At 36.5% G+C, this 16,710-nt stretch overlaps 1 protein-coding gene across 4 annotated transcripts in view; it reads left to right on the top strand.

Moving 5' to 3' along the window:
• Positions 1-6,292: 6,292 nt before the first annotated feature.
• Positions 6,293-16,710, top strand: part of LOC114462898 (SLIT-ROBO Rho GTPase-activating protein 3-like) — a 55,124-nt gene continuing 44,706 nt past the window's right edge. For 3 of the 4 annotated variants that reach the window (XR_003674044.1, XM_028445985.1, XM_028445984.1), the window contains exon 1: positions 6,294-6,805. Coding sequence is in view for 3 of the 4 variants with exons in the window: in XM_028445985.1 (XP_028301786.1) it covers positions 6,739-6,805 (67 nt within the window). In the remaining variant the exon portion in view is untranslated. Of the gene's footprint in view, positions 6,806-16,710 lie in introns of all 4 variants that reach the window. The other variant, XM_028445987.1, reaches the window with a different exon arrangement.

Genomic DNA, 16,710 nt, shown 5'->3' with positions numbered 1-16,710 from the left:
GCATGTGTCCACTGTGGGAAACATGAAATAAAATAGAAAAATAAAAATGTTTTGGAAAAAGTTCTTAACTTTGCATTGTTTTAGCTTCAAAGTCAAAGGAAATCACAACAGATTTTTATTTTATTAAAATACAGGTAAATGTACGGAGCAAAAATGACTTTACATAGTAATAATAGTATGTTTTGCCATTATTGATGTAATGAATGGTGATTGTTTATAGTTTTCTTGGACTCTTTAAGACACTACTACAACATTTCTCTTCATCTACTCAGTATTTAGATAAAATATTTTATGATTATTTTAAAACAACTTGGTTTGTAACTTTGCCAAGCCAATCAGCTCTATGTTTACAGCTTGTACATTGGAATTGGTTTAAATAACATTTGTTAAAGTGTTAAAAGGAAGAGGGAATTTAAAGTGAAAGCACAACAGATTATCAATGCTTTGAATGGTGTTTGAGCATGTGTTGCATAGACTTCTCCAGCAGAGGGTAGTCATGCTATAAGTCTTTTAGTCAGATCTCTTTAAATGCAGCAATGTAATAAAAACCTTTTTTTTTTTTTTTCTGAAAGTGTAATTAAAATATTACTGTCTACATTCGTGTGTTTTAGAGTAAGAAAAATGCGGGAAAAAAATGTAAAATTACACAGAACAAATGTATGTCAGGAAACAGCATTAAACTAAAGTTAAAAAGTGACATGGAAGAAAAACCAGGGGCGTAGAAACCGAGGGGGATGGATGGGGGGGATACGTAAATGGACTAAATCTGCCACTGGAAGAGAAACAGCAAGTTTATAGATTTATTTCACTTTTTTGCATATTCTAAAATTGTCGCATTATTCCCTTCCTTAACTTCCTAGATAGCACTCATACATCTCGCTGATGTCGGCCTCAGATTGTGCCTCGGCATTCTACTCTTAATGCTTCATTTTGTGTGTGTTTTTCCCCCCAAATCGGTGATACCACTTATAAAATTGTAGAACTGTAAAATGTCACATCCATGAAGCTGTTTTTGTGCTGGGGCTCTTTTGACTATGCTGCTAAAAATACATTTATGATCATGAACTGTGTCTCTCTTTGTTTTGTCCACACATAATAAGCTGTTTCGTGGTAGTATATATATATATATATATATATATATATATATATATATATATACTGTATATATATATATATATATATATATATATATATATATATATATATATATATATATATTAGTCTTTTTTTGTTTTTTTTGTGATATTGCCATATCGAATTTATTGTAAATAAGATCAATGTTTCCTATTTAAAGTGCAAAAACTGCCACACAAAAATAATGAAAAAACAGAGACTGACAATTCATGCCAGTATAAAATTAAAATCATCATCATGACAATCTTAAAAAAAAGAAATCTTTAGGCTATTTTTGTTTTTACTGTATTATCTAATGTGTCCTTGGTTTCTTTATTCTTATATTTGGTTATGTTAATGAATATGCCGTAATGGTATCTCTGATCCTTCCATGTACTCTTTAGTAAGAAGCTGTTTCATTGGCTATACAGATGGAAGTCAAATATTTTTTTCTGATATGCAATTTAAAGTTAATGCTGTCCAAGTTTCCTGTCAAGCATTGATTTTGTGTTTTTTTTTTCAAACCCATTTTGGGTTTTGACAGCCCAGAAACTTCTAGGTTGAAGCGAACACTGAAGAGGATGATAAGAACGATGGAAAAATTCTCCCGAGTCCCAACACAGTTCTCTAGGGCTGTCTCCCATTTTGATGGTTGTCATAAGCTGACAGTTGCCCAAAACTACTTCTGCACTGACACAATTCAAAAAAAAATGTTAAATGTGCAATACAATAAAATATATATATATATATATATATTCCGCAATTTTGCCAACAGGATTTTTTTTTCTTTGTTGTTGAAAAGAGGACTGCTGTCAGCAAGTATCTTGAGTCTCAATCTTTAAAAACTAAAGACCAAGTCAAAAACCTTGGTGTTCTGATCGATTCAGATCTGACATTCAGCAGTCAGATCAATTCTATGACAAAAACAGCTTCTACCACCTAAAGAACATCTCCAGAGTGAAAGGTTTAATGACTCAGAAAGATCAGGAGAAACTGGTCCATGCTTTTATCTCCAGCAGACTGGACTATTGTAATGGTCTTCTGACAGGAATCCCCCAAAAGAGCATCAAACATCTACAGCTGGTTCAGAACGCTGCAGCTCAGGTCTGAACCAGAACAAAGAGGTCAGAACACATTACTCCAGTTTTAAAGTCTTTACACTGGCTCCCAGTCAGCCTCAGAATAGACTTTAAAGTTATGCTGCTGGTGTATAAATCTGTGAATGGGTTTGGTCCAGAATACATCAGTGACATGTTAGTCAGGTATGAACCCAGCAGGTCTCTCAGATCTATGGACACAGGTCAGATAGTGGAGCCCAGAGCTCACAGTAAACATGGTGATGCTGCTTTTAGTTGTTATGCTGCAAAGAAGTGGAACAAACTGCCAGCAGAGCGGAAGTCAGCATCACATGTGAACATTTTTAAATCAAAGTTAAAGGCACTTTTTTTCTCTACTGTGTATGATTGAGAGGGAGATTTTTGGTCATGTTGTTGATGTAATGTGTTTGTTGATGATTTTAATTGATTTTGCTGTAGAGGCTTATTTTAGAAAACTGAGATGTTGGTTGTTTGATTCCAAGTCCAAGTCACATTCAGTGTGTGTGTGTGTGTGTGTGTGTGTGTTCTAAAGTGGGGCTAAAAAAACAATCCTGAGTCCATTTGATGAAGTCAAATTTGAAATGCAGCCAGTATTTAAATATTTAAGAGCTTCTGGCTCAAAGCTGGAGGCCCTAAAATGCCAGCACATGCATGCTAATGATGCACTGTTAAATAAATAAACAATTATTATTATTATCATTATTTTAATAAAGTTCTAGAAATAATCTGGAAATATTGTATTCATTTAAACAGAAAAACAATCACTTGTACATTCCTTCTACACCTGTTTAGTGTCTGAATTTCTGGAGCCTATCCTAGCGGACAGAACAAGGCAGATTTCATCCAGAGCTTAAACAATGACAAAGAAAATCCTCGTCACATGTTCACACTCAAAGTTTCACAGATATTCTAGTTGTAAAAAAATGTTTTGATTGAGATGACTTTTGTTGTATTTAGCGCTATGTAAATAAGGTTGAATTGAATTGAATTGCAGATAGCGAGAACGCCAAACACACAACAAGAGAGATCTGCAGTGAGATCTGGGTCACTGAGTTCCCATCACACCCACTGTGACTCCAGAAAAATAAATAATACATACACATCTAAACTTACCAGTATATCTTCAGGCAGTTAAGAGTCTTTCACACTAATGCTTGATATGTGGCAATAATAAAGAAGCAAGGTCATGGTTGGATGTACTTACAGCTTTTCAATCTTTGAGATATTGGATCAAGGATGACAGGACAGGATCAACCTTCTACCTTATACCTATAATGGTGTTATTTTATTCTGCTGGTTTCAGACTGTTTTTGTACTCATTTGTAAGTTTACCCTATTTTTTTATTTTTCATTTTTTTAATTTTTTTTTTTTTTGCCTGGCGGAAATGGTTTTCCATAGAATAATCTTGTGTCTGAGTAAAAGTTATAGCCATTTATTTATTAAGTTATTCCATCTTGCCATTTTTGCTTCCCATTTTGTGATAGATGTCGACAGCTAAAATCTGAATGTGTGATAATTCCTTCATGAAAAACAAGAGCATCACCTGAAGCAGAACAAGCAAGAAAATGGAAAAGAAAAGAAGTTTTTTTGAAGGATTTTTATTTTATTCTTATTTTTTTAACCATACAATCAACTTTAAATAGGATATGGTGGGTCCACCACAGTTTCTCAGGCACCCCTGACCTGACTTAATACTCAGCACCTTGCTTCCCCTCTTGGCACCCAATCATATTCATTCTCAATATCTAGTTACGGCCTAACTCTAACACTAACCCTAACCAATATCTATTTTGTATGCCTATAGAATTATGTAACATATAAAATTATTTATATGGCACGATTTATTTATTTTGAGGTTGATTATTTTTAACTGTATAAGAATCACAAAGCACAACAGCATGCCGCATTGAGCTCCGCCCCAAAGAGCAAACTGAAAGCCGATAGCATGCTGATGTTGAGCAGCGTTGAGCTCCGCCCCAAACTGCGAACTGTAGTCAGGGGTACTTCCCCACATGGGGTCCTGACCCCAAGGTTGAAAAACACTGCTTTACCCTCTAATTCAAGTGAAACCCTACCTTTGAAGTAGCTCAAAGGTTGGTGACCCCTTATCTAATCACTTTCTTTTTCCTCCATTAGCTGCAAACTACATGTGTGTGAGTTAGGGCTGGGCAATATATAGTTATTCTATTTTGGCGATGTAAAAAATTACAATATTGCCTCTATTGATATATTTATATATACAGTATATACTTGTTTTTATTTATATAATCACACAGTAAAAACTACATCATACAAGTATTTAATATTATTCATAGAGTGCAGTCAAACAGTGTCCTTCTTTACAATTTTTCCATATCTCTGAGATACATATTTTAATGGCTTGTTTTGTATTAACATACTCGTTTTTGTTACTTATCAGAAAAGCATGATAAGCACAGTTTGATGGATTTCTGAGTGCGTCCTAACCCAGACCTGCCCTTAAACAAGCCACACTACAGAACTCACTCACACGTGCTGTCCTTAGGAGAAAAAGCCAAAAGTGGAACATAATGTGCAGCTGTTTGTTAATAAATACACCTGTGTGGCATTTTTCCATCAGCAAACTTAACACAGAATTGTCTCCCTGGTCAGACTTTATTAAGTTAAAAATGGGAGATACTAAAACCCGGAAACTTCCGGAAACATTTTGGAGACAGAGTAAATTCTGCGCCGTACTGCATGCACAGGCTGTAATATCACCACGTTTATTATTGTACCAGTTGTTAGAGCTACTATCTTTACCAGGGAGCAAATATTTATTCCTGGTTGTAGTTTTCAGAAGTTTAATAGGGCTTTATTTACTGGCGAGTAGTTCCTACTGCATATTTACAAGTTTGTAAACATTATTTTATTATTGTACATAGCTCCTGTTTTGAACATATACATAGGCTACATCTGAATGAGGTGACCTTTAAAAATAATAACTAAAAATAAATAAATAATAAAAATGCAACTGGTTTCCATGTGTTTCAGTGCAGTAGGAACTAATCGTCGGTAAATAAAGCCCAATGAAACAATAACCAGGAAGAAATATTTGGTCCCTGGTAAAGTTCAGTAGCTCTAACAACAGGTAGAATGATAAACTTGGTGACACGTGAGAAGCATGTCCCTAAAATAACAGAGTGTAAAAATAAAAAAGTACAGCGACCTTGAAAAACAGGAACAAGCGGGTCTGAAAATGGATGGATGGATGGATTAATAAAGTATTTCAAAATTTTAAAAAAAATATTCAAAAAACATTACGAACCAATTTTACGGACTGAGTTTACCTCGTACTGAGATCGATTATGAGCATGCGCACCACCGGAAAATTAATTTTTGCTAGTTCCGCTGTGATTTTTGCTACTTCTGCCGTGCTGAGTGAGTGACAATCTCAGTCAACACGTTGAGTAAAGTCATAGTGTCTCATGCAGCAATGTCAATACAGTTTATTCTCCATAAAAACATGATTTTAATAAAACTCAATATGAAAAGGAATAACTTATTTTCCAAAAAACATTATTATTATAATATACATTGCAATAAATAACAGTTAACCCAATGTAATTTTACCACATTAAGCTGTTGTATTCCTATAAATTAGCAATCTGTTAATGATAATTATATTTTTTTTTATCGATTATCTACTGATTTTTTTTATTTATTTTTTTTAAAAATCAGTACAGCAATCTCTGTATGACATTGCACATGGCAATTCCAGCACGGGTACATCTCAGTACGTAGCAGTTCACGTACTGAAATTGTAAGACAATCCAAGTACGGAGGTAAACTCAGTCCGTGACACGGGATTTTTCTTGGTTTTAGTATCACCTGTTAAAAATATCGAGATTTATATCGAATTTCGCCATCTTGAGAATTAATATCTATATGTTTTGGTGCATATCGCCCAACCCTAGTGTGAGTGTGTATGTGTATGTGTGTGTGTGTTATCGGCCAGGGTTTTAATTTGGTTTCTCGGGGGAATCTGAAATCATCCATAGAGAGGAAAAGTGTGCGTGTGTGTGTGGGCGGGGGGAATAGAGGGGTGTGGGCGGAGTCTGCCGTGGACTCTCACATCCATTCAGCCTTTTCTGCAACACCGTTGAACTTGCAGGAAGACTGAGCAGAGCAGTAGAAGAAGAAGAAGAAGAAGAAAAGGAAGAAGAAGAAGAAGAAGCCCTCATGCTATTATCACCCTAGCCGCAGTAGCGGTGCCTTACCGAGTGATTCCTGTGTGCAATGCGCTGCAGACATCCTCCATTTACGCAGCACAGCATCGGTGTAAAGGAGTGGCCGTGGAGATCACTATGCACTTTTACATCGACGTCGCCGTTTAAACGCAGCACGACGCTTGTGGTGACGGTGCGTTGATTCAAGTTGCCTCCAATGTTTGGCATCTGATCGTTGCTCCCAGTGTTGGCGTAGGACCGAGGGGACGGGCTAGGACGTTGTTGTTTTGGCCGCAGACTCTGACTCCTGCCCGGGGATCGAACTGCTCCCTCTCCAGAAATGTCACATCAGGCCAAAGTCAAGAAGGACAAAGAGATAATAGCTGAATATGAGACACAAGTGAAAGGTTGGTGCTGTATATAAGGCCTGCTCTTATTGTTATTCACTCTGTGAAGTGCACCATTGCGTAACTTTAACACAAACCTTTTTCATGGTTTTCTGAGCGCAAATGCTGCAGGGTGGGATACATGGTGTGGTTAGGGGATATTTATTTAACCTCACACATGACATGCCCTTGGATCTCTTATATTCATGTCGGATGAGGTTAACTCTTTAATTTGGCGTCTTGAAGATGACATTTTGGTGAACCGGTTTTTTCAGTATTGTGTGTGTGTGTGTGTGTGTGTGTGTGTGTGTGTGTGTGTGTGTGTGTGTGTGTGTGTGTGTGTGTGTGCGCGCGCGCCATGGCATGCCTAGCCATGTATGAGCTGCTGCAGCTCCCCAATGTGTGTCAAAGTCAGGCTGCTATTTGGTAAAATGCTCTTAAAAATGGATCTATACCACAAGTGTCAAACTCAAGGCCCGCGGGCCAAATCCGGCCCTTTAGAGCACACAATTCGGGCCTCCAAGAGAGAGTAAAAATGAAATAGAAAACATGAGTTATTGTGTAAATTACCCCTAAATCCAGTTGTAGATATCTCCAATTTGCCAATTTAATAAAACGCCACAATATTTTTTAGTAGTTTGTATTTTTTCCCCTTTGTTTCAATCAATGAGTCTCAACTGATGGGTCGGGACCCAAAAGTGGGTCTCGGACCTGTACTGGGTGGGTCGCGGGCAGCTGGCCAAAAATAAATAAATACTTAATGTCTCTCACGTTGGACTCGTCTTTTATTTTTGATAGGAACTTTTCTTTTGATAGGCATGCTGTGAAAAGCATGTTACACAGGAAAATATATTGATTTTTTTTTTTTTTTTTTTAAATAGTATACAGTACAAATTTGGTTGGTTGAATTCTTAACGTGGGTTCCAGGCTGAGACCAGTTGAGAACCCCTGGTTTAAATCACATGAATGCAGTCATTTTTAAATGCAAATTGTGGAAAGATTTCTCCATTTTGACACAAATCTTGCAATGTCTCACAAACAATTTCACAAGTTTACTCTAAATGACACAAAAATTGGTAGCTAAAGCTATATTTTTTAAGTGAATTGAACTGATATGGAAAACTAGAGCACAATGATGTTAAAGTTATTGTTTTTTTTTTCCTCATCTAAAATCTGCGGTCCACTCGAAATCAGACTGATCCGTATTTGGCCCCTGAACTAAAATGAGTTTGACACCGCTGATCTATACCGTCTCCATAAACACTTTCATATAGAATTTACTCAGCTTTTTAAAAAACAAAACACATCTGCTCCACACATAAAAGCACATTTTGGTGACCATCTTAAAGATATCATGAATTGGTGGGAGTGACGCTCATGGACACATTGTAATAAGTAGAGAAAGTGAATGCTTAAAAAGGTCACAGAGCCAATGCTTCAGAAAGCCCATACATACATACATAATGCATGTTGTCAGTATGAATTATAAACTGTGAAAGGGTTTTACTGTCTGCGGCTAAATATGTGACTGGATAAACCACCCACAGGGAAGACAGGGAGAGTCAGAAACAGGGCTGCTGTGTGAAGATTGCCTGTAATCTATAGGGTTGGGTTGTCTTCTTCTTCTCACGCTTTTTTTTACCTCAACATCTCAATCCCGAATTAATTTTTTACATCTTTCACTGCTTGGTGTTGGAGAGAACAAATGAATAACATACTTTTTAGGAGGTAACTTCCAGTGATAATTTTAAAAGCAAATTTTAATTTAGTCCTAGTCTTTTGACTAAAATGCAGCTTGTTTTTTTGACAAAATGTAGTCAACAGGACTATTAGTTTTAGTCAACTAAATGACATTAGGATTTTAGTCAAATAAATCTTTTATAGTTGACTAAAACATTAAGTATAAGTTTAAATATTAATCATATTAAATTTGATTGTATATAGCGCTTTTCATAGACATTCAAAACGCTCCACACACAGTGGTAGTAAGCTAGTAAGCTACTGTTGTAGCCACAGCTGCCCTGGGGCTGACTGACAGAAGTGAGGCTGCCATAGTCAACCATTGGTCCCTCTGACCACCACCAACACTCACTCAAACACCACATTCATACAAGGCAATGTGGGTAAAGTGCCTTGCCCAAGGACACAACGACATTGACTTGGCTAGAATGGGATTCAAACCCCTAGCCTCTCGGTTATTGGACGTCTTACAACCGCAAAAACAATCAGCTTAGTTCCAGTTGGATCCTATTGGACCTATTGGGTTGTCCCACCAAAAGTAGTTCTGGTTGGATTTTGTTCCATGTGAACAATATAGTTTAGTTTTTATTAGTCAACAAACATAGCTATATATTTATAGCTATAAATTTTGATATCGTTTTCATTCACGTTTAATTAGTCATAGGCTGCGTTTGAAATGGAATACTAATGTACGACTTATACTAAGTTTGACATCAAAATTAGTATGCAGTGCGTTCACATTAGATAATATGAAAAGATTGAGTATGTGAGAAATACCCCAGTGTATACTATATCAGGGACCTTTTTTAAGTATGCACGGTGGGCACACTAGTCTTACTCAACCACCCCATGATGCATTGCGAGCGGACATTCAGGGAATGCAAAATCGTCCTGGGTTCAAGCTAAAAAACAAACATCCCCTTTTCAAGCATCTCTTCTTGTCTTCCACAAGCTTTTAATGCTTTTGTAAATAGAGCATTTGTTTTGAACTTAACCAGAAGTTTTGTCAGTAGATTCCAGTTTCAATTGTTGATTCCGTGATTCCGTTAACATAGATTTTATAGGGCCCTAGTGTAGTAGTTGTTAGCGCACTCAGAGACTTGCTGCAGCGCATACAACCGCGCGTTCTGTAACCACCTCTGATTGGCCAGCAGCCCAGGAAGGCGGTTCTCTGCACTTCTGATTGGCAAACGGAAGAAAAAACCTCAGCATCTGAGGTCAGGTTACCGCTGTAGTAAAAACTTCAATATTATTGCAATTAAGGTTAATCGTTCAGAATCACTTAGTGTGCTTTGGGCTTTTGTCGTTGTAGGGTCGAAATGCATCTTGGGAAACTTGGAAGTGTACTTCATTGGGAACCATCCTAATCATATTTATAGTATATAGTAGACAGTATAGGGCTGGGCGATTTTGCCTAAAGAAAAATTCGAGTTTTGATTTGATTGATCAGATATATTTTCAAAAGTACAACTTTATTGCTGTGATTGTCCTCTTAAAATGCATAGAACAATCCCAAAATACAAAATAAATCAGGCTCTGTCATTCAATAATTTCAAGTTTTAACCCAGGTTTAAGCAAAAGTGCAACAGCAACTTCACAGTAGCTTCAATTTTCTGATTAAGAAATCAGATAACTACATATAAAACTGTGGTGGGAAAAAAAAAAATAATAATTTAAATTCGAATTTGCAAAACAAAAAATTGTTTTTATCTACAAATTTGAATAATCGATTAAATCGATTTTTTTTTTTGCCCAGCCTTAAGACAGTATATACTCATTGATTTTGTAGCGTATTGTACATTAGTGTGCCATATCAAACACAGCTATAGTCTATAGTTATTGTGATTTAAAAAAAATAAAATCTTTAGTCAACTAAATTGACACTGTTGACTTACAACACTAGTTTTCAACACAAATGTATAACACAGTAGATGAGCTTTAAACATCCACTTGGTTTGTTTTGCAGGATTGTAAAGAAATGTTAGAAAGCTATAAGACTATAGATTGACAATTTAATTTAGATGACACCCAAATAACAAACAAATCACATTCTCATTAGCTTAGTGATGCTAACTATTTGCTTTTAGCTTTCGAGTACCAGTTTGACTTGATTTTATTCTACTATTGAGTACAGGTTGCCAAACGTCTTGTTGAATACCAATTAGATTACATAAACTACACATTTTGTTCAATAAACTTTTATAGATTAACATTGTGGTGCAAATATTAATGGTTAATCAGGCATGCAATATAGGTAATCCCTGTTTTGGTGATACTAGTAATTAGTAGTATTTGAATATAGACATATTATCTTAAATTGCACATATACTGTAGATTAGTAACAAATAATGTTAGATTTCTCCCCCCAAAATTTTCATTTTATTATTCAGCCTAATCTTATATATAAAAAATACTATGTATCTTTATTTACAATGAAAAATAGAGCTTTTTTACATTTAATTCTGTGATTTCCCTCTGTTTTTTTTGTAATCACAAAAATTGTGAGGCCATAAATATGTATAAAATTTGTTTAATTTCTTCCTTTTAATGCATTAATTAACCTGTAACCATACAAATATTGTTTCCTTCACACCTAATTACAATATCTGTGTTTTTGTAAATTGACAAACCTAAGTTTTCTGTGCAGTTTTTTTTTTTTTTTTTGTGAAATTAGATAATGCTCAATCGCTTGAAAGAATAACAAATATGTAAAAGTTGACGTTCAGTAAGTCAGACATTTACTATTGTCCCAAAAGGCTGGTGGACAAATTCCTGTCATTGTATGGAATGATTGGTTTCATTCATTTTGAGGTGTGGTTAAATATGTGAGGAAGGAGAGCAGACGACATTCACACAAACTAGTTTTTTTTTTTTTGTCCTCCTGTTTTGCTGTGTTGCTTTGACAGTGCTTTACAATTTTTTCTCTCTCTCACTTTTAGGAAAAAACTTGTAAGATAACATTTAATGTTAATTTTAAAACTGGTGTCTTTATTCTTACTCTCAACACTTGCCTCTAATATTGCTGACTGTGCAATGATTAAATGATACTGGAGTCTGATGCTATGGTAACACATTTAGGCACACAAGTAAGTGTTTCGGTTGGAAAACAACTAATTACCGTCCTGTCTAAATTGAATGCATTCACGTTGTTTGCGAAATCTGTCTCTGTTTATACAAAATATGTTACCAGTAGGCTTCTGTTACTTTTATAATAGTCAGTCTAGCTTAATATATCCACCTTTAAATAACTGCTATCCTCATATGTTCTACTGGTATAGCTACCGGCTGGTCAGATCATATTAAATTATATTTGATCTATTTGGAGACCTACTGAGTGTAAAATAAGGTGTTTCACAGCACAATTATCCACTTTGCTGTTGGTCAGGGTAACATAGTCTTAAAAAAATCTGTGTGTTTCAATAGGTACAGTCCTCTCACACTTTAAAACTGTAAGTTTAAAGTTCTGTCATTATGCGATGCTTTTATACTCTGCTTTTTCTTTGCTGTACAAGCGTTATATTTAGCTGGCTTTAAATAATTTTGATATAGGGTGGCATTGTTTAGGTAGGTAGATACTGGTAGTTTTTTTTCACATTTCAGCATCACAAGTAAGAAAGTTTGATATCAGAATATAGTGTATGAAATATGACACAAGAGCTTTTGTTAGAGGCCCCGACACAAACGAGAATGAATAAAATACATAAAAAACACTACAACATGATTCTATTGTCAGTTGTGCTCCTGTGGCCACCTCATTCACTAAACATATGTATCCCATGGATGGCATGTTGACACACCCTTCTATGGGTATTCATCATTATGAAAGAATGCCTTCACTAATCCTATTGTGAAGTTTGAGGTTGCATTATGACCGGGTAGCAATATCCCTCTTGCTTAGATCTTTGCAACATGTATGACATTGTCTGCTAATAGATGCATGCTCACAGTCAAGTGTTTACATCATTAAGAAGAAAACGGCTTGAAATAGGTCTAGGCAAAATATAGAGATTCAAGATATGTCAAGTTTTCAGTTTTACCGATATAGAAAATTATAATATCACCAATAGATATGTATTTTTATTTTATAGCTTACTTTGTAATAAAATACAAATTTTAGGAGTAGCTGCTTTCACTACTTCTCAGAACAGCATGACATTACAGTTAGATAGATTTCTAAGTGCGTCCTAACACAGACCTTCCCGTTAACAAGCCACATTACAGAACTCAGAATTCTGCTCACTATATCCCTGATTTTTCTCGTCAACTATCACTGCTGACTCTTCAATGGTACAGTAGTCCTTCAGACCAAAGCTGACTTGGGCCTCAGGGTCCTCAGGGTGAGACATGGAATCCAGAAGTGAGCCTGAGTGCTGACTGATGGCTGGAGAATCAGGAAGGGAATCAGACATGACTTCCTCAGGTTCCTCAGCATCAGCAACAGGCGCTCCATCAGAGAAAAGAGAAAATCACAGGTGGTGGATGAGGAGACTGGCATAGGAATGGTTTCACTCATGCTTACAGCCACTTCTTGAGCCTAAGGCTGAAACAGTGCAGAGAACTGTTGGGCTTCAACTTCAGTGATGTTGTTGCCTGGTTGTGGATGGAGCTCTGAGTGCTGGATCTTGGCAGGATGATCAGGCAATGAATCCATTGTGAGATCTTCAGGTTCCTCTGTTAGGACAAGAGCAAAGATTTTCATCAAAAGAGATTAGAGATGCAGGTAAAGGTGAAGGAGTCTGGAAGACTTCTTCTCCGTATCCAGTATAGGTGTCGCTCTCAGTTCTTTAATTAACTTCTTGGTGAGCAAGAGGCTGAAATAGTGCAGTGAACTGTTGGCCTGTAACTTCAGTGTAACCTTACCTGCAAGATGGATTTCCCTGGTGTTCACAAACACCAGAATCCATCTTGTGCTGTTCTCGCCTTTGCCTTTCAGATACAAGCATTCTGTTCATGTCCCTCCCTGATTCCGAAAGGATTTGCCAGACACAGACCCAGATCAATGTGGGGAACTCGAGTTAGAGGGAGGGCTACACATCAATCTGGCTCTTGCCAGGTTAACTTCATTGATTAGCAACTGTGCTGAAAAGGAGTTGACCATCTTCCGTCTGATGTCTTCAGGGCAGATTTGACGAATAGTCTCTATGATGGAAGATCTCATCTGATTACCATCTGAGCACCTGCAGCACCTTTTTGAACCTTGACCAAAACTACATCTCGTGGGTATTGGAGAGGTTCAGGGCAGGAGGCTTTCTGATGTTTTTTAGTGAGAGTCTCACCGATCACCTTCGACTCATTCATTATCTTTGGAGGGCTGCAAAATTGAATCATAAAGTTATCTTCAAACCACCACAAGGACACAGAAAACCAGCACAACTACAGGTCTTTAAATTTTGAATGTCTGTCTGTCAAATGTAACTCACCTAAACTCAGAAGGCATGAGCTCTGGAGTGCTAAGCAATCTTTGGGATTCCAGCTGGATGTCTCTCATCCTCGCACTGCTGTTGACCTTCCTTGCCAAGCTGAGAATAGGCTTAACATTGTTGTCATCATAGTTCTCAAGCTAAAAGTCCCAGAGATTCACACTCTAGTTCCTTTGCTGTCTTCATACAGACGTTAAGCCTTGTCTACAGGTGATACCTCATAAGGCAGTTTGTGCTTCTGCTGTAGTCTCAAGAGTTCAGCCACAATTGCGACATTAACTCTGTAGGAAACCATATGCTAGTAGTTATGACAAATGTTTAAATATACCGGAGTGATGATGATGAACAGAACCCTGATGGGACGGTAGGGGCCTTCTTCAAAAAGATCCATTGATGCAAACAAGATACACAGAAATTCAAAGAGAAAATTCAAAGAATAGTTTTCAATCGAGAGATAAGCGCTGAAAAACTACCTAGCTATTCAGGACACGAGTGGGTACTCTGTGCACGATGAGAGGCAAAGTCATGGAGCTCTGGAACTTCTGTCACCAAGAAAATGGGACATGTTTATTTTAGGGCTAGGTTAAAAATAAAAGATTAATCGATTTATATTGATTTTCCATTAAATGGCCCAATATCGATTCATAAAATACTAAAATGTATAATTTGATACATTTTTTCCACCATGTGTGGATCTGTTTAAGGTCATTTCTAAATCAAGTGGTTGATGTGTAGGTAATAAAGTCCGACCATGACTATTAAGGAAGGTTATTAAATGATAATAATTAACCTCTAATGAAATAAAAAATGATTTAAATGTTTGCTTGTTTAGGTGCAATCATGTTTCTTATGGTTTCAGTTGTGTTTTCCTTCTTTTTGTTTTACCATGTCTGTATATATCATCAGAGGTTAACACTACATAGTGCCATCTTACAGCTATGCATGTTTTTATTCTTGCAAAAAATAAAACATGTTATTATATTGCGTAATTATGACCATCACCAGTCCTCACTAAGGAAGATTTAACTGGACATTAAATAGGGGGCAAGATATAAAAAGAAAGAGCAGTGTTCCACCAAAGTGAGGGGGACAATACAAGGGAAAAGGAGTTAGGGAGGACAATAAAAGAAGACGGAGCACAAGGACATTTTGGTCATGCTGTTTGTATAATGTGATGTTGCTACTATTGTGCAGAGGAGTGAAATCTGTTGGGCCAGTGTAGTATGTAGAGAATACACAATTTGGGGCAAAACATTTCACTTCTCAGAGACAAAGAAAATAAAAGTAAACGGGGAATGAGTGTGTGTCAGTAAAGTCATTATGATATCCAGAAGACAAGCATTAACAGAGCATAGCCTTGATTTATGCCAAATTATGTCAACATGTCATACCGGGTTAGCTCCCATGTGACTGACCACGCAAAGCTAACTTGCAGACGCAGCCGCTGAGACTGCCACTGGCCATTGCAATAGCAAGACTCATCACGGTTGAGTAGGTTTCTGTGGTAACAAAGACTCCTCATTGTGTGATATTTGGTGCTTTATGCTGCAGTGATGCATGGGCTTAACAATCCTTACTGTTGGGCGACAGTACAGTGACAAATGTTTCCTTCTCCTGTTTAGCACATTATGTGGACTGGGACCATGAGTGTGCTCTGTGCGGAAAGTCAGCATTAAAATTTGGACCATGGTGGTATGGTGTGTGTTTAGTTTTTATTCTGTGTATTTTATTTATTTACTTTCAATTTATTTTGTAAATTTTGTTCATTTTATTTTTACGTATATACGTGCATATATTAGTAAAGGGTATGTGTGTGTCTATGTGTATATATATATATATATATTTCCAGTAATTTCCAAATGTATGGGCACATAGTCGTGTGATATATTGTTTCAAAGGTAATTCAATGTAGATTATGATTATGTCTCGCACAATTTGATTAGGGGCCCCCTTTTTTGGCAATTTTCATTAAAGTCGTTTTCTCATTTGTTTGTGGCTCAAAGATTGCGACAGTTGGTGGTACCAAATCATTAACACATACCAATATATGAATGGGGCTCATTACTTTGTATGGGCCCCTGGGGCTCCTGGGGGCCTCATTTTTCAAATGACTACTTCTCCGTTAATGCTTGTTGAATTGGGCTGTAATTTGACATGGATATTCTATGAGCGGATGTCAAGAGCCTCTCTGAGACCTTTTTGAAAGGGAGGGGGTTGATGGGGGCCTGAGGGCCCACCCCCTTTTCCGGTAATTTCTAAATTTATCTAAACATAGTCGTGTGATATATCGTTTCAAAGGCAATTCACCGTAGATTACAATTTTATTTGTTTTACTCTCTGGAACCAAGTCATTTGACTGAATTCTCGGGAACGTGGTACGTGCTATTTGGCACGGAGATGTTTCGCGGGGCCGGCCGTAGTTCAACAGAACTTGTTTAATCTAATATTCTTATGTTTAGAATAAAAAATGTATGTGACCTATTGGTTAATAATTATAAAAAAAATAAATAAAAAAAATTAAGCAGTATCACTAGATTAAGCCTTTTCCACCATTTAAAATAAATAATAAAAGTATGAATCATTTGTGCTTATATTGGTATCATATCAGAAGTAAAAAAGTGCAATGGAACACCCCTAGAAAGTGGTGTTATTATAGTTTATATTGTAATGTTTTTAAAAACTACATCATGTTGCTGTTAAATGTGCATTTACAGTATTATCACCTCTGTCTACGGAAACAATTAATTTAGCTAAACGCATGTTTAG

This window comes from Gouania willdenowi, chromosome 5 (assembly GCF_900634775.1).
Source record: "Gouania willdenowi chromosome 5, fGouWil2.1, whole genome shotgun sequence".
Classification (NCBI taxonomy): domain Eukaryota; kingdom Metazoa; phylum Chordata; class Actinopteri; order Blenniiformes; family Gobiesocidae; genus Gouania; species Gouania willdenowi.
Note: the sequence above shows the minus strand (reverse complement) of the source record. Positions and strands in the feature narration are given on the sequence as shown.